The sequence below is a fragment of the Pteronotus mesoamericanus genome, unplaced genomic scaffold, assembly GCF_021234165.1.
Source record: "Pteronotus mesoamericanus isolate MK-2021 breed Mesoamerican mustached bat unplaced genomic scaffold, CSHL_Meso_final contig_116, whole genome shotgun sequence".
Lineage (NCBI taxonomy): Eukaryota > Metazoa > Chordata > Mammalia > Chiroptera > Mormoopidae > Pteronotus > Pteronotus mesoamericanus.
This window is the reverse complement of record NW_026555027.1, coordinates 40,009,595-40,034,420: the sequence shown is the minus strand read 5'-3', so window position 1 is coordinate 40,034,420 and position 24,826 is coordinate 40,009,595. Positions and strand designations below refer to the sequence as shown.

The following is a 24,826-nucleotide window of genomic DNA, read 5'->3' as shown; positions in this document are numbered from 1 at the left end:
TGACTGTAACCATCCAAAATTCAGACCTCCATTTCTGGCTATTTTTATCACTTCAAACTTCAAAACTGATATAGACAGCTTTCCTTACTGTTGTCATAGCGAAAGCTGAAATGGTTTTTAGAAACATCGGGAAAATATTTCAAACCCCAAAACTTTTAGAAGAGAGTATTTAGAACAAACCTTTATACGCTTTACATCAGTTTTAATGGGAATATAAGGAGTAAAAAAACAACATATTTATTAGTGTTTTACATACCTGCCAGAATGGCAAAAATGACTGTAACTTGCAAGATAATACACTTGGGAACATTCCACACTCCTTTTTGATGGTTAGAGCAATGCAGATATAAAACAAAAAAATGACTATTCCCATTAAAGTGACATCAAAAATTAGTTTTGAGAAAGAAGATGAAGGGGAACATTCTCCAACTCCTGGATGCCAGGAAGCAGAGTTTTTCAAAATCAAAAACAAAGAGAGCCCTAAGTAAGAGCAAGGCCCCACCCCTCAGGGGTCACATAATTGGTTCTGTTGCTTTTAACTAATTCATCATTTTAACACATCAAACAATTTAGCCTGTTCTTTACCTAAAAGTAAAACTAACGAAACATAGTAACACTCTTCAAAAATGCAAACACCCTGAGATCATTACCAGAATCTACACAAGAATTTGCTATTTAGGTATAGTGGGTACAATTCATATTTAAAATAATTTCATAAAAATAACTGTCCCAAATGATCCGAGTTGCATTTTTTCTTATGATGATCACCAAAGCGATCTCTACTGTTAAGATGCTTCTTCACTGCTTGCATGTAGAAACTGCTTAGTAAAATTCTCCAGTTCATTTTTAAGTCGAACAGCTTTATTCCTAGTTAAAAAAATAAACAAAATACCAAAATAATTATGATTAAGGTCAGTAAGAAAAAAAATGCATTCTATCCAGTCTAAAAAAATAAAATAAAAACCCCACCAGTCTGCTGCTGCTACATTTAGCTGAACTCAGACTAAACTATGAAACTCTTTTTAGAGTACTATATGTTCTACTACAGTGTTGCAGTAAACAGAGTCCAATGTTCAGGACTTAAAAGAATGAAAAAGCATAGGAAACAGGAGTCCTATCACCTTCCATGGGAGAGATAAAGCCTAAGTCACATACCATCATAAATGTCCTTGAATTTCCTTTAAGTTAAGCATAAAGTAAAGAATAAGTGGTTTTGTGTATGAACCATGGTATACAAAAATATTTTAAAAAAACCCCACGAGAATCATACGTGATGCAGCCAAACATCTATGAAAAGAGAGGCAAACAGGAACTAAAACTGACGAAGAAAAACAGATTTGTGACTTCCATTCTCACACTCTGCCAGGGCACAGATACACACTTGAACAAGTACATGCTTAAGGTCATATAAGTTACATGTATATATGAATGCCACTGTATGTTTCTTTGGACAACTCTCCTAAATTACTAGGGCAGTTAAATTTTATCCGAATGGTTGAGCTAAATCCAGTAACAATGGAGATTCCAATTATGGTATTTGTTTTTTTTTTTACATTTTTCTCTTAGAATTAGCAGATCAAAAATATCCACACTTATTCAAGTCAGTCTCAAAACCAGAAAGGTACGTAAATTTTTTTATAACATGTTCTGCTATAACAAGATCAAAGACTAATAACTTCCTTCGGTAACAAAAAAAAAACAACAAACAAAAAATTTCTACTGGATATAGTTTCACCAATTTGAAAGGTTGTATTTGGGAAGATATAATTTAAAACAGGAACAATGAAACAGTTGAGTATGTGTATGTGTGAGAAAGGAGGCTGGGGTCTAAGGGACTGGCACTCATCTTCTCCAGAGATTCTGAGAATGAGGTGCAATGAGAATGTGACTGTGGATCAGATCAAGACACCATGGAGGGACACAACTCCAGGTGTTTTAAACAGATGTTTTAGATATGAGGTCTGTCTGGAAAAAGTCCAGCCATTGTTAATATAATGAGAATGGTTTGCATAACATCAATGTAACCTGGCAGCAAAGCAGAGTAGACTGGAATGCACACGCATGAACAATGACGACTTCACTGTACCAGTCAGTGGGCGTGGTAGATACTGGTGAGTGAGCATGTGTACTGTGTGGCCATCGCATTCAAAATGACTGAGTGAGTAGAGCAATGAATCTGCATCAGATTTTGTGTTAAGCTTGAGCATTTTTCTATGGAAACTATTCAGATGATTCAGAAGGCTGCATCAATGAGAAACTGGTGATTGGCAGCTTCATCATGGACAACATGCCTGCTCATACATCATATCACGTGCAGAGTTTTTTGGCAAAACATCCTATCACCCAGGTGAATTAGACCTCCATGTAGGCCAGATTTGGTGTCCCGTGACTTCTGGCTTTTCCCAAAACTAAAATAACCTTTGAAAGGGAAGAGATTTCAGACAGTTGCTGAAACTCAGGAAACTATGACAGGGCAGTTGATGGTGACTGGGAGAACTGTGTGAGGTCCCAAGGTGCCTACTTTGAAGGGGACTGAGGCATCGCTGTCCTATGTACAATGTTTTTTTGTCTTGTATCTTCTTCAATAAATGTCTCCATTTTTCATATTACATGGCTGGATACCTTCTGGACAGACCTCGTGTATGTCCCAAAATTTCAGACATACTTCTCCAAATTTGCAGACGCTGCAAACTGCTCTTATGTGAACAACTGTATGTAGTGTGTACCCTGGTAAGCAGCAACAGGGATTAAATGATGCTTAATGATTCCCTCAAATTCACAAACTTCATTACCCAGCAAATGGGTAATGAAGTGGAAAGTTAAGAACTGCCAAGAAGTATAGACCACATGGCAATGCTTCTGGTCTTGTCCCCTAATGCAGAATTTATTCAGACCCCAAAGAATTCAAGACAAATCACATTAAACCAGAATTCCACGTTATACTAGGATATATTTTACTTTTATAGCTTCAAATGTGTAAGTCTCCAGAGTGAAAATGGAAGTTATGGGTCTTAGATATACCGTAAAAGTATTGATACTTTCAATTACAAAATTTGTGCTCTCGAAGGGGACTAACATTGCTCTGGCCTGGGAGCTCAGTTAAGTGTTCTCCTGCTCCACTAAGGTTGTGGGTCCCTGTTCAGGGCACATAGAAGAATCAACCAATGAATGTGTAAGTAAGTGGAACAATAAACCAATGTTTCTGTTTCTTTCTTCCCTCCTTCCTCTCTAAAATCAATTTTAAAAAAGGTGGGGGTACTAATACATCAACAGAGTTCTAAGTTTAAATCTAAAAACACCCATTTACAACAGATTTATTTTCTTGTTAAAATTAGCATTCATTGAAATTTAAATACTATGGAATTAAATATGGAAAATTGTAATTAAAGTCAACAGAGAGTTGAAGTTTTAATATAAATTCATCAGTGGTTTAGATAATTATATTTTGGTTACGAGACCAATAAATGTTCATATTATTGAGAGAAAAATGGTTCAAATACCTTAAAAGCTTTGAATTGTTTTGTATTTCCTCCAATTGCTCTATCTCCTTGGAAAATCTAGCAATTTCTTCTTCCAGATGTCTTTGTGTAATGTCAACTTGTTGGCACAGGCGAGCAAAAGTGGTTGCCATTTCCCTTGAAATAAAAAACAAGTCACAAATGTCTTAAAATGCATGGGCATTTTAAAAGATTATATAAAAAGAGATCACAAGTTTAAAATATACTTAAAAACATAGATATCAAAAGCCAAGGTGCTAAGAATGGGATGAGGGAGGTATGTCCCTTGTAAGCTTAGTGTGACTGTGGGTTTAATTTCATCTGGACTCAAGACCAATGTATTACCGACAGACAGTATTACCTCCATTATATGGCTGTGAATATGAACAAGCTATAGAAAGGCAAAAGATGGGTATATTTCTTCAGAAGCATAGTAAGCCTTACTCCTGTCTCCTGCCGTAAAAATAATTACAGAGAACAGGAAAGAAAACTTTAAAAACTCCAGTGATGTAGGCAAAAATATACTTTAAATCATAGCAACATTTAACCATGTTTCTAGAACTGAAGGGTATTAGTTTGTATTAATTTATTTTGTGTGCTAGTTGATACGTTAGTTTTGGCAAACACTGTTTGTATTTTGTAACTGGGAGCATGCCTAGTAGGTGTATATCCCTGGAATATAATTAACTGTCTTACTTGTTTTTCTCTGCAACTACTCTCCTGAGCTTCGTCATCATGGTCTTTTTCCTTTCCATTCCCTCCCTATTGCACCAATTACCAATCTGAACAAATGAAATATCTTTCATTATTTTAATGTTATTATTAAATCAACATTTAGCTAGCATTTTAACTGATTAGGTAAGGCTCTCGCCATCAGAGTGTGACATCCTCTAAAGAAAGGATCAAGTTATTTTTAACTTTTTATTTCCCATAATGTCTAATGTAGTTATTGTCACATGGTAGACAATGAATAAATGTTTGATGATCAGATGAATAGAAAGCTTCATTAACTTTGTTTTTATGTATGTGAACCTCAACTGATTTCTACTGGAGACCCAGCTATCTTCATTAGAGGAAAGATCTTCCTTGATATAAAATTGAAACTATTATATAAAATCGGAACTTAGTAAATGTTTGGTAAATGAATGAACGAACGAATTCAGTGGTCACAAACCCACGCCCCATTGTCTCCATTCTCCGCAGTTCTGTCAGTGCTGGCTTTCGTCCTGTGTGTGAAACTGTATAATCTCCCAGCAAATTCTCATCTCCTTAATCTAAACCATTCTATACACACCACATCGCTGCTAAGTTGTTTGTTCTAGAGCTATGTTTTAATGACATCACTCCCATGTTTCCTAATTATCCAAATCCCTGTCCTATGGCTAAGTTCATACTTGAATGTATGCCCATCCCCCCACATATACACACCTCACTGAAATTCTTCCATGTTTCTGAACACATTGCTTTTCCCCTACCCTCTTGCCTTTGGTTTAAGCTGTTTTCTCTGCCTACGTCTTCCTATTCTGCACATTCTACCCCTCCTCTAGAAAATTTTTATTGATCCACTAACCTTCATGATTTCAGATTCTAGAGCCTCACATTATGAGGCCCTTACATTACTTATCACTTTTCACCTTTTATTATAACTGTGTACATTATGTCTTCTATTAAATTGCAATCATCTTTAACTCAGAGGACTTTTTAATTCACCTCTCAGTAGCATCCAAATACAGAATATTATACACTGACTTCACTGGATTCTATATATGTTTATTAAATCAATGAAATTAGTATTTATGATATATAAAAAGACACTCAGTGGACTCAAGTATTAGAATAATAACAATGTTCACACTGTGATAGCTGAACTATACTTTTATTTGTGCATTTTCTCCATTTACGTCACACTTCAATAAAACCCCCATTTTTTAAAAGCTAAAGATGAATTTTTCAACTTACTGTTGTACTTGATGGCTACAGTTTGCACTTGTGAAGCTAACAATCATCTGTAGTTTTTCAGTTGCATAGTTCACAAACTGCTGTTTAAAAGCTCTCTCTTTGGCCCGGTTGGTCCAGGTCAGCCTTTCATAAAGATATAAAGCTCCATACATGCTTAATGAAACAGAAATGAGTTTCCAGCCCACAGTTTTCCAAATCTGCAAGATAAATTTACAGCTCATTTGAGAAAGAAAAACACTTCTGGGGCAGCTGTACTACATACAGGTCTTTGAGTCAGATATGTTTAAAAAAAAAAATACTCCTTGTCTAGAGAATCTGAACTTATCAGAAATCAAAAAAGCTGAAAAAGGAGTAGCACATAAACATCAGGCAAGAAGTTTTTAACTTGCTAGGCATTTGGGAAGTTGATTCACTCTATCTCAAAAAAGGAGATTATTTCTTTTAGGTCAGAGGTTTCAAACATTAAGTATGTAAATGTATGCTGTTAATGGTATGAAATTTTAACGTAGGAAATACTACTAAAAAGTAATCTTTAATACTCTAAAGGCAGATCCTATTGGTATTCAATTAAGATTAGATAGGAACCTGGATCATTCTTGCTACTCCACATACAAATACTTCTTTGTGTGCAGTGATAGAAAAATAGTCAGAAAGCATTATTTTAAGGACCAACTAGTTGGTGATATTTCTTTCCTAAAAACGTATTTTTAAAAAATTTGTATTAAGGTAATAATTTCACCATATATATTGATCATACTGTACACCTAAACTAATACAATGTTATATGCCCCTATTATTTCAACCTAAAAATAAATATTAAAAAAAATTTAAGACAAGACTTGTGAAACTCTTAATTCACTAATTCTTTTTAAAATTTTTATTTACTGGTTGATTTTAGAGGAGGGGGAAACGAGGAAGGAGAGAGAGGGAGAAGAGAGAAAGAGAGAGGAGAGAGAAAAACATAAATTTGTTGTTCCACTTACTGATGCATTCATTGTTTGTTTCCTGTATGTTTCCTGACTGGGAATCAAACCTGCAACCTTGGCATATTGAGAAAACGCTCTGATCAACTAAACTACCCAACAAGGGCTTAATTCACTAATTTTAACCTACAGCTTTTCCTGTCATTTTACAGATCCTGGAAACAGAAGTAAATACACATTTCTCTTTGTGATCTGGCAGACAGTTCCGAAAATTACAACTTTCAATATAATAGAAAGTCCGGTTTCTTACCACTCCTCCAACAACGATGACGCCCATAGATGTTCTAGATGTAAGAGAAGCTAATCCTGTTATTAAGGTAACCATGAGTTCTTCTTGTGATGCATTATCTGGCGTTGCTGGGTTGTTAGGAGCAGTGGGAGTAGAAGCTAAAGATCTGGGGAGCTGATAACAGGGAAAAAAAGAATGATTACAATTAAACAACTACAACTTTATAAAATGTATAAAATTATATTGCATTTCTTTTAAAATTATAGTAGTAGATTAATGACAAGAACAATGACAATAAGTTTACCATAAACATATGAAGAAAATAAAAATGGTCTGAAACTTAATTTCCTATGACCTAGATATCATAAAGAATAATGAATTTTCATAATATACGATGAGTCTACCTGTAACAGTAGGCCCTCAACTCTCAAGACAAATTAAAACTGTATTTAAAAAAATTCTCACATCAGAAACACAGCCTCTTAAAAAAATTGGATTTCAACATTAAACCTTTTATGCTTAAAAATTCATCATAAGAAAATTAAAAGATAAGCCACAGATTAGAAGAACGTATTTGGAAACCCCATTATCTAATAAAAGACTTGTGCCTTGAATACATAAAGAACTCCTAAAAGTCAATAAGAAGATAAATTACCCAATTAAAAATTGGGCAAATGACTTGAAGACATTTTATAAAGCAATATACATGAATGGCTAAAAGCACATGAAAAAAATGTTCAAAATCATTAGTCCTTAGGGAAATATAATCAAAACTACAATGAGATACCACTTCATATGCACTAGGAATAAATAAGGCTGATGATAAGTCTGGATGAGAATGCTGAGAAACAGAAAACATTAATACATTGCTGGTGGGCATGTAAAATATTGCACCCACTTTGGGAAACATTTTGGCAGCTCTTCAGAAAGTTAAACATGGATTTGCCTGTGGTCCAGCAATTTCACTACTGGCATATACCCAGGATAAATGAATACAGATGTCCACATAAAAACAGAACATGAGTGTTCATAATACTCATTATTATTCATAATAGCCAAAAAGTACAAACAACTCAAATATCCATCAACTGGTATTTGGATAAATAAAATATGTGACATTTATAATGGATTGTTACTCAGCCACAAAAGGAATGAAGTACTGATACATGCTACAACATCTGTGTACCACAACGATGAATCCTGAAAACATTCTGCTAACTGAAAGAAGCCAGTCATAATAAAAGGCCACATTTTTAAAAATTCCATTTATAGGAAATATTTAGAAAAGGAAAAAGGATAGCTACAGAAAACTGACTAGCAGTGGGGCTGGAGGCAGGAATGATGATTGACCGCAAAGGGCACAAGGGTATCCTTTGGGGTGATAAAAATGTTCTAAAACTGGATTATGTTGATGATAATTGTGGTGATTCATATAAATATTCTGAAAAATTATTGAATTGATAAATTCAACACAGTTTTTTAAACACATTAATTTCAATTTATCTTAAGTCTGAAAACAAAAACTTTTAAGATGAGAATGTAAAAAAGAGTTTCAATTATGAAGGCAGAATGACCTGTAACAGTACACAATGAAAACTTTGGACTTGGTTTTCTTTTATGCGTCGTATACCTAATTCAGAAATGGCTCCATGTGATAGATACTAGTTCACAAATATGCAAATTTCACACAGTTCCAGTAGAGAAAACACATAAACAAAACACAAAAGGAGAATCTCAACTGGTAGAATCAAAGACATGTAGGAGCATGGCAATAAACATCTGATAAAAAAGGCTACTCCAAACAATAAAAGCAAAATGAAAAAATCTATACCTGAAAGATAGGCTCGGATAATCCTAGAAGCACCCTCTGCGCATTCGTAGGGCCCAAGAAACGATGGACAAGGGAAGACCAGCCCAAGGAAAAACGAAATACAATATCCTCTTGAAAATCTGAACATAACTTGTGGCAATTTAGGTCATAGCTAAGATCAAATTTCTTGCAAGGAATCAGTGTATGTAGTTTATTCTGTACACCAGCTGGTAGCAATGGCTTTAAATTTTCTAGGAAGAACAAAATTAGTACCTTTATTTTAAAAAACGACAGTTAAGTGTGGTGATTGAGAGGGGTGGGGCGTATAAGGGGACTAAATGGTAATGGAAAAAATACAATAAAAAATGTAAAAACCAAAAAACAATAGTAAATAATGTTTTACATTAAATACCTAAAGGAAAAATACATCCTTTACCAACAAAATAAAGAAAATACTACACATGAACTTGTGGACATAAATATTACCAATAATTTCTTGCTGGGACTGAAGCATTGAAGTGTTGACTTCACTGGTGCACCGATCGGCCAAATTTCTTCCCATACCATCTTCTATGTGCTTATTTAATTCCTGTTAAAAACAGTAATTGTCCATATCATTTTTTCTCTAGAATATAAAGTTACATAACAACTTTAAAAATGTAGTAAGTGTTAGAATGATCTTATTCTAAGAGGGTAACTTTTTTATGTACTTTTTATAGAAGTAATTTACATTTACTACAAGAGTGCAAAGGAAATGGCAACAGGTCAACTGTGTACGGATTGCCATAAAGACGCTAAAATAGACAAACCAACACATAAGAGTACAGAATTTGGGGAAGGAACTATCTGAACAACTTTTAAGTACAAATTAACTTACATTTTTATATACTTTCAATACACTTGGAGTAGGATGAAACTCAGAACAAAATTCATCAACCAAAACAGAGAGTCGACAAATTTCATCTGTCATTGCACATGAAACCTGAAAATATGAAAAAAGAAAACTGAGTAAAAAAATTAAACAAATTCATCAACTCAAAAATTCAAATTGGAAAAAAATCCCAAAGTATTCCTTTTAAGCAACAGAAATAACTTTTTTTTGCATTATGAAAAATATTTCTATCCCAGTTTTTTAATTATAGAGTTCCTGTTACCTACCTTATTTGCCACCTCCTCTGTAACCTCCTTGATTTTCTTCTTAACATCCAGTGTTAAAAGGTTCATCTGGTTGCGGATAAAGTCCAGTCTATCAATGTGGTCTTCCCTCTCTTCCATTGAATAAACTCTATCATAGTATGAAAGTAATTAATATTCAGAGATATTAAAGTCTCAAAGCAATTAAGGGCACTCAATTATGTACTAAACTGTCTGTTAGCGTAATAGAAGAAAAAAATCTTGTACTTCAACATGAAAAGGATTTAAATATTTCACTTATAAAAATTTTATAGATGGTTGGATATAAACTACTTTGTTTCTCTGCCTATGTGTCACTTGAATCCCATCAAAGGATTAATGACAATTCTAAGCCTCTAAACACTTCATAGGTATGAACAGAACTCAATACTGACTTTATTTAATAAATAAGGACCAGCAAATGGCATCCTGCCAAATCTAGCAGCTGCTAGTTTCTGTTAAAGTTTCCTTGGAATATAACTGTGTTCATTCATGTACACATTTCCTAAATGCTTGTTTTTGCTCTAAAGCCACAGAATTGAGTAGTCGAAAAAGACAGTATGGCCCACGAAGCCTAGATATATTTTCTTTTGGGACTTTATAGAAAATATGTCAACCTGTGGAGAACGCAGGAAAAAATTAGACCTGAGATCCTTTTAAGATCATCTTTAACGAAGAGGTTCTAAGGTATTATAATTACACAAACCGTCCTCAAATCACATCTTTGTGTCATGTTTAGTTCAAAGTTCTGTATTTTTAAAAATAAATAAAATCAATCCAGTGGACCAAATACTCATTTTGGTGACTTTAATAAAGCAACTGAGCTGAAAGGGTCGTGAATGGCAATACAATCTCATTACACAGAAATAGTGTACAGAGCCTGAGACCAGACTCTGCGGTCTCATCCTTTTGTTATATATGTTGGGAATTCTCTATTTTTTTAGATAATACATCCCTGAAATGTGTCAATATTAGGCAATAAACTAAGATATGAGAGGAACTGTTCCCAGCAGTAACAGGTACATTTAAAATTCCCAATTGTATGTCACCTTGAACTTAATCTTTAAGGCTTTATATCTTTCTTTTGGTTGGCTTAAGCTCACTAAAGGTTCAACTGAGGCTTAACATCACTGTATTTGTCACATCAAATAACATCCTGATCATTGTTTCAAGTGTATCAAAGTTGTAACAACTACCCTTTTCTTTGATGGTGTTGTCATTTTCAGGGATTCATTTTCATTTTTATAAAGTAATAAATGGAATAAAATGGTGTGATAAAGTATGGCATATACAGTAATGCTTACCAAACTGACTTTTGGCTGGCAGGTAGTATCACCTTATTTGTTTGCCAGCTGATAAAACACCACCACAGGCATGAAAGAGTGATTTCAAGGGATCAATGTATGAATGTATGAATGACAGTTCATGTGTTGAATGTAAAAGAGGGTCACCTCTTTTGACTTCTTCTAGAAATTCAGCTTGAAGAAATGCTTCTCCCACTGCTTTAAGATACTTAAGCTACTAAACATTTTAAAATCGTAACTCATACAAAAGAATACTGAAAAGTAGAGAATGTAAATGATGTGTACAATAAATATTTACAGTTTCAAATATTCATTTAAAAACATGCAAGTAGACACTAGCTTAACCCTTAAGTTTCATTTCAGTATTTATAATATAACTATTTAAAATCCTAGTATAAGGAATTCATATTGACACAAAAACTTACATTTTTATTTTGCAATAAATGTATTCAATGTATTCATACCTTTTCTCTGCTGCTGCCACATTTACTGAATCCAGTATGTCTTGCACAGTATCTAGTATCTGTTTAGCTCTGATAGTGTGCTGTTCAAACTTTGTTTTCACTGCTGACTGCGAGATACACTCCTGCGAGGGGCCGAAGCCATAACACATTACTGTAATTCCATCCCAACATTCTTAGGAATTTTAACACAAAAACTTGCTGTTTATAACTTTAACCAAAACAGAAATTAGGATAGAAAATAAATGCATGATAAACACAAAATTACAAAGGTTAACAAAACTACAAAGATTCAAAAGTAAAAAGGGCTTTCAAACAGCAAGTTCAAATCTTTGTGTAATTTTACACAGTAATGTGCAATGGTTTTTACATTTTTAAAAGTAAATAACGGTACTATTTTCAATGTTAAAAAAGGTTTTTCTTTTAGAACTACTAATTTTATTTGTATCACCTTTAATCTACTTTTAGTCTAAATTTTTCTCACACTTGCAATAGATAGCCTAACAAAATTCTGGAATTATATATTTGAATTCTACATTGTTAAAAAAATCAGTTGAATGCTAGGATTCACAGAAGGTTTTAAAAAGGACTTTTGTAGATTAAAACTTGAATGATTTGAAAAATACTCTTTAACAAACCACCTAAGTAACACTTTAAATTGTTTACAGAAAAAGTCTACAACTATTTCAAAGAAAATTGTTATTATCACTGGCCTACAGTATCTACATACAGGTCCCAATGATGATCCCTATCATTAGTTTTACCTTCAATCTAATGCAGCTCATAACCTGTGAACAGCTGTACAATCAGAGTTTGATGACCAGTGTATTTTTAACTAGAAGAAAATACATCAGAATGTATCATATACACTGATGGATGTTTATTTTGTGAAATTTTAGTCTCAATTTTAATATATGTGCATACTACTTGTTATTTAAGATATTTATGGTGATTCATTATTGAATGTTTGAAAAATCATTAAATTAAAATCAGCCTTTCACCTTTCATGTTTACTTCATAGAAAGTCAAAGCCTGTATTGACATAACACTTGCACGTGTTTACAAAATACTACTATCTGGTATTTAAACAATCAAGAAATATTTAACCGGGTCACAACATCAATAACTATATGTTTTATAGGAGGCCATGTTTATATTCTATGATGAATTATTAAAAATTAGGGATATCCCCCAACTTCAATATTTCTTTGAATTTAACTTTTTGTACTAGTGATATATATAGTATAATTTTTTGTACTAGTTATACGAGGGGGACACCTCCCAAAAACAATGTATTTATAAAAAATTGTGCATTTATTCTTATATGTTTAAACTTCATTTACTTTCAAAGTACTCTCCATTTGATGCAATACACCTATCAAAAGTTCTCCACTGCTCAAAACCGTTTTTGAACTCGCTGATTTTGCTGCCTTTTTAGTGCTTCTGCCATTGTTTGTTTCACCTCTCCCACATCCGTAAAATGTTTCCCTTTGAGGGCTTTTTTTATCCCGGGAAACAAGATCACTTGGGGTGAGGCTGGGTGAACATGGAGGGTAGGGAATGGGGGTCATGCTGCTCTTTGGTCAAAAACTGCTGAACACTCAGCATGGTGTGGACAGGTGTGCTCACAAATCACCTGTCATGAAATGGGCACACACACTGAAAGAATCATTAAAAAATTCACAGAAGCCAAATGCAGCCTCTCACAACAATGCCTGCCAGGAGACTGATAACAGATAGGTTCCTAAAACACTCACCTAGCAGAGGCCTGTACTACAAAAGGCCTGCCCTCCAGAAAATAATTCTGGTTTTCTCGGGGCCCCCCACCTCGTATATAACTAATACAAAATTGTGGCCATTACTTCAAATTACTACTATCCTTCATTAAAATAAATAATTTTCAGCCCTGGCTGGTGTGAGGTCAGTGGATTGAATACTAGTCAGCAAACCAGAGGCTTGCTGGTTCGATTCCCAGTCAGGGCATATGCCTGGGTTGCAGGCCAGGTCCCCAGTAAGGGGCGTGTGTGAGGCAACCACACGTTGATGTTTCTCTCCCTCTTTCTCCCTCCCTTCACCTCTCTCTAAAAATAAATAAATAAAATCTTTAAAAAAAATTTTCAGCCTTTAAAGATATTTACTTAATACTCTAGTCCTATACACAGGGTGGGGCAAAAGTAGGTTTACAGTTAAAAGTGGGCACACGAAAGACAGAGCTTATTCTTGTATTATTATGTTATTATTTTCTATATGAATAACTGTAAACCTACTTTTGCCCCAATCTGTATATTATCTTGAAATCAGTATACTACATTCATTCAATATACTATCTATAACTTAGCATAGTTTTCAGGTCTCTAAAATGGTTGTTTGTTTACTTCACTGAGAAAAGACTTAAAATATTTTTTGCTATTTTAGCTGTCCCCTTCAGGATTTGTTTGAGGTATAGAACATAAAACAAAAATCCTTTCTATAGCTGTAAGCACATGAGGATAATTCATTTAGTTAATAGTTTATAAAGCTTTAACTCAGAGACCAGTTCCTTCTTCCAATGCATAGTCTCACGTCTGCTGATGGTTAAACTAATTTACACATCACTCTATACCACTAATCCTGAGGATACTGGTGGTAGGAAGTTGCAGCATTCCTGCTCAGTACATGCCAAAGTAAAAACTGCTAATAATTAAACAATATTAAACATTTAAAGTGTAAACTGTTTTTCTTAACAAAACTTATGTTTTAAATACCGTGTCTCATAAATTGCCAAATTAACTTGCACGAAAACTATAAAGAAACATTAAAATATTTGTAAAAGAAAAAAAGGTTAAAAAAAAATGTATGTTCCTCGATGAAGCAGATCTAGGTATCAGCAATGAAGTCTTCAATTTGTAGGTAACAGCACAGTATTAGAGCTAGACTAGACAGGAAAGAAAATATCTCCAAAAGTTATTAAGCAACATAAAAATTATTCCTCAATTCAAAATATACAATGATGAATCAGTATAAAGAAGAATATAAGCGAGCTTCTTCAAATTAAAAAGTATCCCACAATGGTGTTCCGACTGTTCAGAAAAATATCAAGAGTCAACCTGCAAAAGAAACACTCTGCTTTCCTTAATTATTTCTTAGAACCCTTAACAGATTAATATGCTTTTGAATCTCCAAGGGGAATATATTTATCAGAAACTCTAATTTTCCAAGAAGTTTAAAATTACTATATCAAACCAGCTTAACTTCCATCTTGTGAAGGTATCCTTTAGGTACTTTTATAACTTATTAAAGATTGAGAACCAAAACAATAATCATATCTCAATTATAATAGTTTTCAGATTTTCTAATAACAGCTAAAGAAGCCAGCTGGTAAGCAATCATACATAACTACACCAATAAGTATTAATATTTATATGTAATTAATATGTAAAATGAACTTGTCGAGACCCCCTGATAACAGACTACAAACACTCAATAACATACTATTCACCACTCTCAACTTAATTATTTTGAAATACTATTTTGAAATAACAAGAAAGTGATAGAACACCAATATAATATGCCTTTCAAGTAAATATACCAAATATTAACATTCAGCCTTATTTTCCTTCTCTGGCTCTCCATATAGACATATACAGTTACATCTATAGAGAGAGAGATTCATGTATTTTTACATATATGTGTGTATATATTCCATATATTTACATATATGTCTATAGACATATATACACACACATTCCTGCTGAACAATCTGACAGTTCATTGCAGCCACCACACTTTACTACTAAACATACAGATTCATGAAACAATTATTGTATTTAGAGCATTTATCACTGGGACAATACTATTAACCTAACATTGAGTCCATTTTAGAACTACCAGTTGTCCCAGAAATGTCATTTACAACAAATTCACTGATACTTTACAGAAGAGTTATTTTATATCTTCTTTCCATCATACAACCAAAATTATTAGAAAATTAATGGCCAAAAGTTGAAGAGAGATTTAGATTTCTCAATGGCCTTTAGAATATACACCTGTTTAAATACAGGTAGCAAATAGAAAGAAATGTATTAATAGAATTAATGTTGACTTTCTTGATTGATTTTACTTGATTTAATTTCCAAGCCTTGTTTAACTTGGTACTCTGTTCATTACTATTTAGTTCCTTTGAACCAAATGAATCTCAAAGAAGTCCATGGCAAAAATCAGTCTGATAAAAATGATGAATTTGGCAGTTTTTCTTTTCACAAAAATCATTAAGACTACAAAGAGAGAAGTCTAAAATCAATGACAAAATGTGTATAAAGGCCATATTCTGTAATCACAATGCAAAGAAACCAAGAAATTTAAAAAGTTGCATAAAAAGAATCAAAACATTGGAATTTTACCTCCTGTATTAAGTAGGATATTCCAAAAACTGTAATTAAAAATAAATAATGAAGCCTAAACTGAATTATGAAACCCATGGAATATGTCCAAAGCTACATTCATAAACAAATACATAGCCCTAAACATTTTTTCCTAAAAAACAAAAAGCAAAGCACACTTTCCACTGAAGACTGAAGACTGTATTTCTCCAGCTGGAGCCGAAACACTGAAGACATCTCTGGGAGCAGCCCAGCGCAGGCCAGTGGGGGCCACTGTGTACCTGCCCAGCTGAAGAGGGTCCTGGCCCAAGGGCCACCGGGCCCTGTGCAACCTCACTGCTGCGCTGTTTCCACAGCTGCGCTGCAGCACCGGTGAGCTGTACCAGAGCAGCGCTGTTTTCACAGCTATGCTGTATTACCACCGAAACGCTGGCACTAAATAAAGTTTCCTTCTTCAAAAAAATAAACAAACAAACAAATGAACAAACAAAAAGCAAAAAACGATGCCACGTAAAATGTTTGGACACCCAGATAAAATTTCTGGCCTATCTTATTTCTTTAGATAAATGCAAATAATATCTATCTGATCCTCATTTTAGATCTATAATACTTTTAATTAAACAAATGTTTCAAATTCTAAATTCTGATATTCTCCATGAGTTTATTTCAAAGCTTTTTCTCATAAGCAGTATTTTTCCATATATAATTTTTAGATTTCCAAATGAACTTTTACAATAAACTGCCAATTTTCTCCTACAAACATTAAAAAGAGTATTTCCTAAATCTGCCTGATTACTGCAATCAGTCGGAAAGCTTTGAATATATACAGATTTTTAGGTCCATCCTAGCCCCACTGGATCACTCTGGAACAGGTCAGGAATCTGCGTCTCTCTGAAGCACCTCATGTGATTCAGCCAGGTTTGGGAACCAGTGCTCTATAGTACATCCTTTATTCTCCTCATCCCCACCTCTTCAAGGAGCTATTTTGGGAAAGCAAAACTGTACCGTGAACCAGTATATAAGAAGTATAAGTGTATAACAGAATAGTATATGATTTGGTAGGAGAAACCGACGACAAACAGGGAAGGGAAGAGATAGGCAGAAGGAAAGGAAGAAAAAGGTCAAAAAATAAGGAAAGACAAGGGAAACAGAACAACAGATCCTCTCTCCAATATTTTCCCTATGGATAAAGTAACTGGTAAGAGTGAGGACAGCTTTAAATCTCTTGTGAAAGCAAAAGAGAAAGAAAATAAACAGACAACAATGATGTTTCAGTAACCAAGACTTCATATATCCTATAGCCTAGCTTGAGGGGACATCTGCTGATATCCCAAGGGGTCTCTGAACAATTAAGAGATATCTTACCTTGATAGCTGGTAGTGCGTTTTCTTTCTTAAACATCGTTTCTTCATCTACTGAATAATCTTTCTGCCTCTCACCAAATTAAAGATGAGGGATAGTGAGCAAATATTTAATTCTGTCTAGTACATTCATGTCCTTACTAATCAGGCAGTTAACGCTTCTAAGAAAGAGTATTTACAAATGGAAGTTTTTTCAGTTTTGAAGTCTGTGTTCATTCATGGGTAAGGATATGCAATCTAAGCAGAGCTAGACTAAACAGGGCTAAGTAAGAGTTGAGATGTCTTTTAAAATCTAAAGAACTTCTCAGTCATATGCAGGGTAAGTTTTAATGTCTCTGAATAACACACCTGCACCAAAACATAAAGAAGTATCCTCCCTCCTCCATGCGGCAAATACATTAGCTATTCATGCACCTCAGTAATTCCTACCAGATTCCTAAAGTACAGGACCTGTATCTTAATTATGTTTGTATTCATTCATGTGTTCAGGACATTTGGTATAAAATGTGGAAAATTAACAGGTGACAATACAGTTCGAAATGTAATAAACTTCCATCAAATGACATCAACTTTGTTCTGTATCTCTTTATAAATACATGGCAGAAAAGAAAAAAGATGATCTTCACTTTGCTCTATTACACTCCAACAGCAATTGCATTTGCTTAGTCTTGCCCTAAATTACTTAAAATAGAGAACTTCCCTCACTACATAACACAAGGAATATTAAAAAGTAGCTTCTTGTGGATATAAGGAAAAAGAATAAGAAAGAAATTAAAATCTTTAATTCTCAATTCTAATGGATCATCCATTTTGCAGGGACTTCCATTCTTCAAAACTTTCCTTGTTTCACTAAATAACAGTAAGGTTATTGACAAATATAAATAATGAAAATTATGATTTTCACCCTCCATCCACTGCCAGGGTTTTATATTAACCAATACATTCCCAAAATTCCTACCTCAAAGATTTGTTCAAAATTCTGAAATTCCTGTAATCTTGCCCGAAATCCTTCAGCAAGTGCCCCACCTGTAACATGTAGGTGAAGATTTAAAAACCTAGTATATATAGTAAGATAAAATTTCTGGCATGCCATTTTTATAATCTATACTTGTAATTTGAAGAGAAAATCTAAAAGGAATACATACCACCTTCTGGCATGCCCTGTGCTTTGTGCATTCTAGCATTAAGAACTTCCTTTGCAGACACAAAGAAAATACGATTCCGTGCTTCTAAAGGACCCACAACTTTGAGTTCCTCCACCAAAAAGTGCAGGCATCTTTCTGTGTGCTGTCTGCGCACCTAGAGCAAAACAGGGTATTAAAAGAATTGTAAGAATTAAACAAATATAATTACAACTAACAGCTACAGACCTAAATTCCATTTATAGTAATAGTTCCCATATACTTAACAAACCCTAATTCTAATTTTAATTCTACTAAAGTGTGATTCTTGCTGACAGAAAATTTCTGTCTCTTAAAGTAACAATTCTCCCTTTGAACATTTAAAATTCTGATGGATCATCAAATACTATGCAGCCATTATAAAATAAATTGTAGACAAGTATTAGTACTTAATGGCATGGGAAGTTGTTCCTAATTATGTATTAGGGATGTACATGATTATACAACAACAAGGAAATGAAGAGTGTATATATGTATTTATATAACTTATAGGTGGCATGCAGGCCAACACCTACAAAAATGGGTGGCATTTTTATTTCTTCCTTGCACTTCTCTTTTCCAAATTTTCCACAATGAAGCTATTAATACCTTTGAAACCCAGAAATAAGTGCTACAATAAAGTTGCTACAATGAAGCAATTTTTACTTTGAAGTCAGGGCATAAACAGTATATTTCTTTTCTTAATAACACTGGGCATTAAAGTTGGGGAGAATGCATTAGCTAGGAAAAGAGTTGCAATGTTAGGTTTAAGATCAGCACTTGGAAATTAAAATTAGGACTAAGAGTTAGAATCAGTTAGGATTTGGTACTAGCCTTTAACTATGGTAAGAAATCTCTATCTTAATAGTTAATAAAACTAAGCTACTTAAGAATGGGGAAAAAACATCTGTGGGCCAAATTTCCTGATTCTCTGATGATTAAATGAGATCCCAATTCAAAAGAGTGATTATACAACAAGAGTTAATAATACCAGGATATAAAGCTTCATATTAAGCAAAATTCTAATTTTGGGTATGAAGGAATGATAAAAGCAAGTAATCTAACATGTGAACCATGATGAAATAGTGTAAATTTAATTTTTATATGTTTCACATATATATTACAATAAATATATATTACGATTAATAGTATTTTCCTGAAAAAGTAGTGTCAAGCAAATCAGTGTCAAGCAAATTAAACAAAGATTATTTCTAGACCAAACGTCAGATACTCTATTCTTTTTAAGGTCTTTTTTTAGATATATTACTCTCTTTAAGGTCTTTAAAAAAAAAAGACAACAAACCTTCACCTGAGGATATGTTTACTGATTTTTGGGGGGGGGGCAGGGGAGAGAGAGGGATAACATCAGTGTGAAAAAGAAACATCAATCGGTTGCCTCCTGTATGTGCCAACTGGGGATCAAACCGACAACCTAGGTAATTGCCCTGACAGAGGATCAAACCCACGACCTTTCAGTCTATGGGATGACACTCCAACCCACTGAGCCACTGGGCCAGGGCTCTATTCTTTTTAAAAAGTTTCTAGCCCTGGCTGGTGTGGCTCAGTGGGTGGGTGTCCTCCCACAAACTGAAAGGTCGAAAGGTCATCGATTTGATCCAGGCAGGGCACATGCCCAAGTTGCAGGCCAGGTCCCATTTGAGAGCATGCAAGAGGCAACCAACAGATGTTTCTTTTGTACACTGATGTTTCTCTTCCTCTTTCTCTCTCCCTTCCGCCTCTCTAAAAATAAATAAATAAAAACAAAAAAAAGTTCCTAAAACCACCAGCATGACTAAAATACTAAGTGTTGGTGAGGATGGATATAAATCACCTACAACTGTCAATCATCTCGTGGGGAGTATAAAAGAGTATAAGCACTTCAGAAAACTCTTGGGCTGTGTTTACTAAAACAGCATATGTTCAACCTGTAATCCAGCAATTCTACTCTTAGATATATACTCATGGATTCCTGATCTCTGCATTATTGACATTTTGTGTCAGGTAAACCTATGGACGGGGCGGGAGGGTGTTTATTCTGTGATTTAGGATGTTCATCATTATCTCAAGCCTCTACCCACTAAATGCCAGTAGCACATTCACCCGGTTGTAAGAAGAAAAATGTCTTCAGACATGGCCAAATATTCCCAGGTGTCAAAACTGCCCAACCTTTCACACTAAGAACCACCGGTATATACTCAACAGAAATATATACCTATGTGTTAAAAAAAAAAGAAGACATATACAAGAATATGCATAGCACTATTATCCATAATAACTAAACACAGGTAATTTACCACATGACCATCACAAGCAGAATGAGTAAATCAACTGCAGTTAATCACAGGATGAAATACTATACAGTAGTGAGAATGTTCTTCAACTATGCACAACAGTATGATTGTATAACACAAGCAACACTGAACAAAAGAAACCTGACACAAAAAAGTAGATACAATAAGGTTCTATTACATAAAAAGTTGAACTGGAAAAATTGGTCGAGGGCGTTAAAAGTCGTAAGTGATTACTGTTGGAACGAAAAATAGAGGATGACCCTGCAGTGCTGGGAGTGTTCTGCTTCTTGATCTGGATCCCGACAAAGTTGTGCTAAATTTGTAAAATTCAACTGAGTTGGACACTTATTATGATTTGTACACTTTTCTATTATGTTATACTTCTATAAAAAATTAAAAGAAAGAAAAAGGGAGTTTCAAAATCTAACATGATTAGATAGTGCTTTTTTAACACAATTTTCCTTCAAAATAGTTTAACGCCTGTATCACATACTGAGTTCAGATTTTCTATAATTACATTCTTTTCTCTAGTGAAACAATAGCTGCTTATGATGCGCTATACTATAGGTATATAGCTTTCTCAGGTAACAATGTGCATGACTGTATTTCAAATATTAAGGGGGAAAAACTTACATCTTCCATATATTCTGGCTCTGATGCAGAGGCGTCCCAGCGATTATTCAGAATGAAAATATTAGGCTTGGAAAGTCGCTCATTTACCTTGTGAAAAAACTGTTTTTCCTAGAAAACATCAAATGGCCAACAGTATGTTCACTTCTAAAAGCTATTTTTATATTTTATTTATAATTAAGGTTTTCTTTTAATCTAAAATTCAGAACCATTTAGACAACAGTGATTAACACCCATTGGGAAAGGATCCCAAAGCACTATAAGCATTAGCCTTTTCAAAGATGAGAAAATTAAAATATAAAAAAAGGAAAAGTGAAGATTGTCCAGTTCCTGCCATAAGCCTTCTTTGGAACTCAATTTAACAAATATTTTATCTGGCTCTGACATACGTAAGACATAAAAGTTACTACTGGAAATGACGGTCTAAATTTTCAAATAGCTACCTCAAATCTTTTTTAAAATTTAGATGAAGTAAAATACTAATAATGTAAGATTCACATACAACATATCAAATAAGCAACAGAGGAAGGTATGTGCCAAAAATACTATAAATAAATGTTGGGACTATTCAAAGGAAGGAGACACCATTATCAGGCTGAAATTAGAAAGGGCTCCATAAAGAATAAGGTGGTGATAAAGTTGGGTTTTTTGAAAAGATAAAAAGTTGGAAGGGGGAAGAATTATGGGCAAAGAACAGCATAAACAAAGGCAGCAAAGTTAGAATACATGTCAAAGTTTGTTTACTCAACACCCCAGTAGTAGTTATTCTAACATGTATTTTAAACATTTATCTATTTTTTTATACCATCAGGCAATAAACAACTGTCAGTGTTGTCACAGTAGCCTGGTCTATGTGATATAGGCTGGGCCCCTGGCCACCCAAACACCAATAACACTGCTACAAAAACAGAGGTCTTGCTGGTAACATCTAGGTTATAAAGGTGTTTGGCCATTTCTGGGCTTTTGATGAATAACAATTTTTTTTAAATGTAGTACCGTTTTAGGTATTAGATTATCTAAAAATTCAGAAATTTCTTTGGAATGAATCTGGCTCTAGAAAATTTGTGACAATCTTCTAAATTTGACAGTAGTTTAGAGTATATTCAAGTTAAGCTAGGAAAGGGTTAACAAAACTAAAAACAGAAAAGTCTTGCCTGCCAGATGTAGGGGTACGGTGGTGGTGCTATACTTTATTCAAGAGACTTAGTATCCTAACAATTCTGGTGGCCATTCCTTCCAAACTGGCAAATAACCAGTGAATGTCAGTAACACACATATATCACACTCTGACCTCAGAGTTTCCATAGAAGCTAGTGCCATAGAACCCTAGAGTGCTACTCAATTCCTGGGAACACTCAAAACCAGAATCAGCCCTTCCAGTTTCATGGAAGCACAAACCCCTATGTTCACCCTCAGATATTAGAAGTTCTTTCTAATCCAAGATTTGGATTTCCCTGGCTTTACAGAATTAAAACAGACACCATTTCATTTCCTACCACTCAAACATGATAATACAATCAAATCCTACCGTGTTCATTAATGTTGATTCAGAGTTGGCAACCAAAACGAAAACATCGGCATCCAAGCAAAACTTATCAATCCAGCTGTCCAACTCTGTAGTGACATCTGTACCTGGACTAATGGGAATAAAATAATAATTATATAGCATTTCTTAAAAAAAAAATTTGGATTGTAGAAAGACAGTTTTTAGAACTTAATAAGTAGTTTAAACCCTAAAGGATACACTTTCCACCAGCCATCAGTAGGAAGTCTAGGAAATTTACATTACTTTCTCACCTATAAGAAAGCAGCAGTGGCAAGACGGTAGCCTGTGCTTTATATAATTCTATCTATTTATTCCACTGACAAGGCACTCCCAGAGCCTAGCCAACTGACAACAAGTGCTTAAAGAAAAAAAGAAAAATTACCAAAGACAAATGACCTCATGCAAATGACCTCATGGTTTTTAACAAAGCAAGTAATAAACTTCATAGTTTAATCTCTTAAATCTTTATGCTTTGGAAGGCTAAAAAATAAGTACTAAAAAAAAAAAACCCCCAAAACAAAAACAAACTAGGCTAATGTGTAATTAAAAATGAAGGTTCTATCAGCTATGTCCAGTACAGCTAAGAAAAGTGCTTATAAACATAAGTAATTAAATATAAAACACCCTCTGTTAGACATAAATTTAATATACAATCTATACTATAAAAATTATAGTACAACTATCAAACTGACAAGTTGACAGTTGGTATCATGGATATATTCTAGCTAAGAAATAAAGCAAAATTATGAGCTGATATTACTATATTTAAACCAAATATTTTTATTTCACAAGCATTTTCTCATTTATTGTGCTAGTTCTATTGATTGCCTGAAACACTCTTCCAATTAACAGGAATGCCCATCATCAAATACAAAATGGGTTCCACAGAACAATGAAATTTTAACTGAAGAAAACAAAAAAACATGAAAATTTAAAAAAATTATTAACTACCTTTTTTGGTTAATGTCATTGCTTAACATATATACAGTATCATTTTATTAAGCACCACTTTAGTAGAATGGTTTAAAGAATACATGTAAATGCAGATTAATGAGAAGAATTGGAAAAAAATTCCAAGAGTACTTGGTTAATTCTTGAACAATGAAGAGCTACAAGAACTGTTCAGCAAAGTTATTTTGGGAAACTGGGCCTCAAGAATAAATCCATTTCTAGTTTTAAAAATTACCTATTTAAAATTCTCTATCTATTGGGTTGGCCAAAAAGTTCATTTGGTTTTTTCTATAAGATGACTCTAGTAGTGCTTAGCTGTCTTTAACTTCATCTGAAACAAGTCTGTTAGATTGCATTGTGACAGCTGTCTTATCAGCGTGCACTTAAAAAATACTTATCGAAATTAGTGAATTCTGTGTAATCATTTTAATATTGAAGATGGAAGAAAATATGTAACATTTTTGGCATATTACGCATTATTATTTCAAGAAAGGTAAAAATATAACTGAAATGAAAAAAAAATTTGGGCAGTGTTATGGAGAATGTGCTGTGACTGATCATGTGTCAAAAAGTGCTCTGCAACTTTTCATGCTGAAGATTTCTCGCTGAATGATGCTCCATGGTAAGGTAGACCAGTTGAAGTTGATAGTGATCAAACTGAGACATTAATTGAGAATAATCAATGCTATAGAACACAGGAGATAGCCAACATACTCAAAACATGCAAATCAATAAAGTTATTGGTGAAAATGAAAAATGTGCCTTTTATTGTATGGAAAAAAACATACAGACTTTTTAGCCTACTCAAACGGTTGTCTAGAATTAGACACGCTCTAAGGCCCAACCATTCACACAAGCTACAAAGTCAGGCTAGAGAAACAAATAAGACAAGAGTGGCCATCTTTGAAATTTCTTGTAATAGAATTAGACTGAAAAATTGGTACCTTTATAATATCATTAAAATACAAAAACCAACACCTTATCTGTCCCTTAACAATCTAGAAAATGAGAACAAGGCAGCAATTGAACATTTAAAATTGTTATGTACTACATGCTAAAGCAAGCAGCATTATTAATAAATAAATATACCTATACAAAAAGAAAACTGAGTTC

General features: G+C 33.9%; 1 protein-coding gene across 5 annotated transcripts in view; it reads right to left on the bottom strand.

Annotated features, from left to right (window-relative positions):
• Positions 1-181: 181 nt before the first annotated feature.
• Positions 182-24,826, bottom strand: part of MFN1 (mitofusin 1) — a 33,036-nt gene continuing 8,391 nt past the window's right edge. For all 5 annotated transcript variants that reach the window (XM_054580814.1, XM_054580831.1, XM_054580819.1 and 2 more), the window contains exons 7-19: positions 22,745-22,853; positions 21,220-21,327; positions 18,281-18,434; positions 18,094-18,161; positions 11,420-11,541; positions 9,637-9,763; positions 9,356-9,460; positions 8,965-9,067; positions 8,500-8,729; positions 6,690-6,842; positions 5,457-5,653; positions 3,501-3,635; positions 182-867 (exon numbers count right to left, since the gene is read on the bottom strand). In XM_054580814.1, coding sequence (XP_054436789.1) covers positions 786-867; positions 3,501-3,635; positions 5,457-5,653; positions 6,690-6,842; positions 8,500-8,729; positions 8,965-9,067; positions 9,356-9,460; positions 9,637-9,763; positions 11,420-11,541; positions 18,094-18,161; positions 18,281-18,434; positions 21,220-21,327; positions 22,745-22,853 — 1,693 coding nt within the window. In that variant the 3' untranslated portion in view covers positions 182-785. The remainder of the gene's footprint in view (positions 868-3,500; positions 3,636-5,456; positions 5,654-6,689; positions 6,843-8,499; positions 8,730-8,964; positions 9,068-9,355; positions 9,461-9,636; positions 9,764-11,419; positions 11,542-18,093; positions 18,162-18,280; positions 18,435-21,219; positions 21,328-22,744; positions 22,854-24,826) is intronic.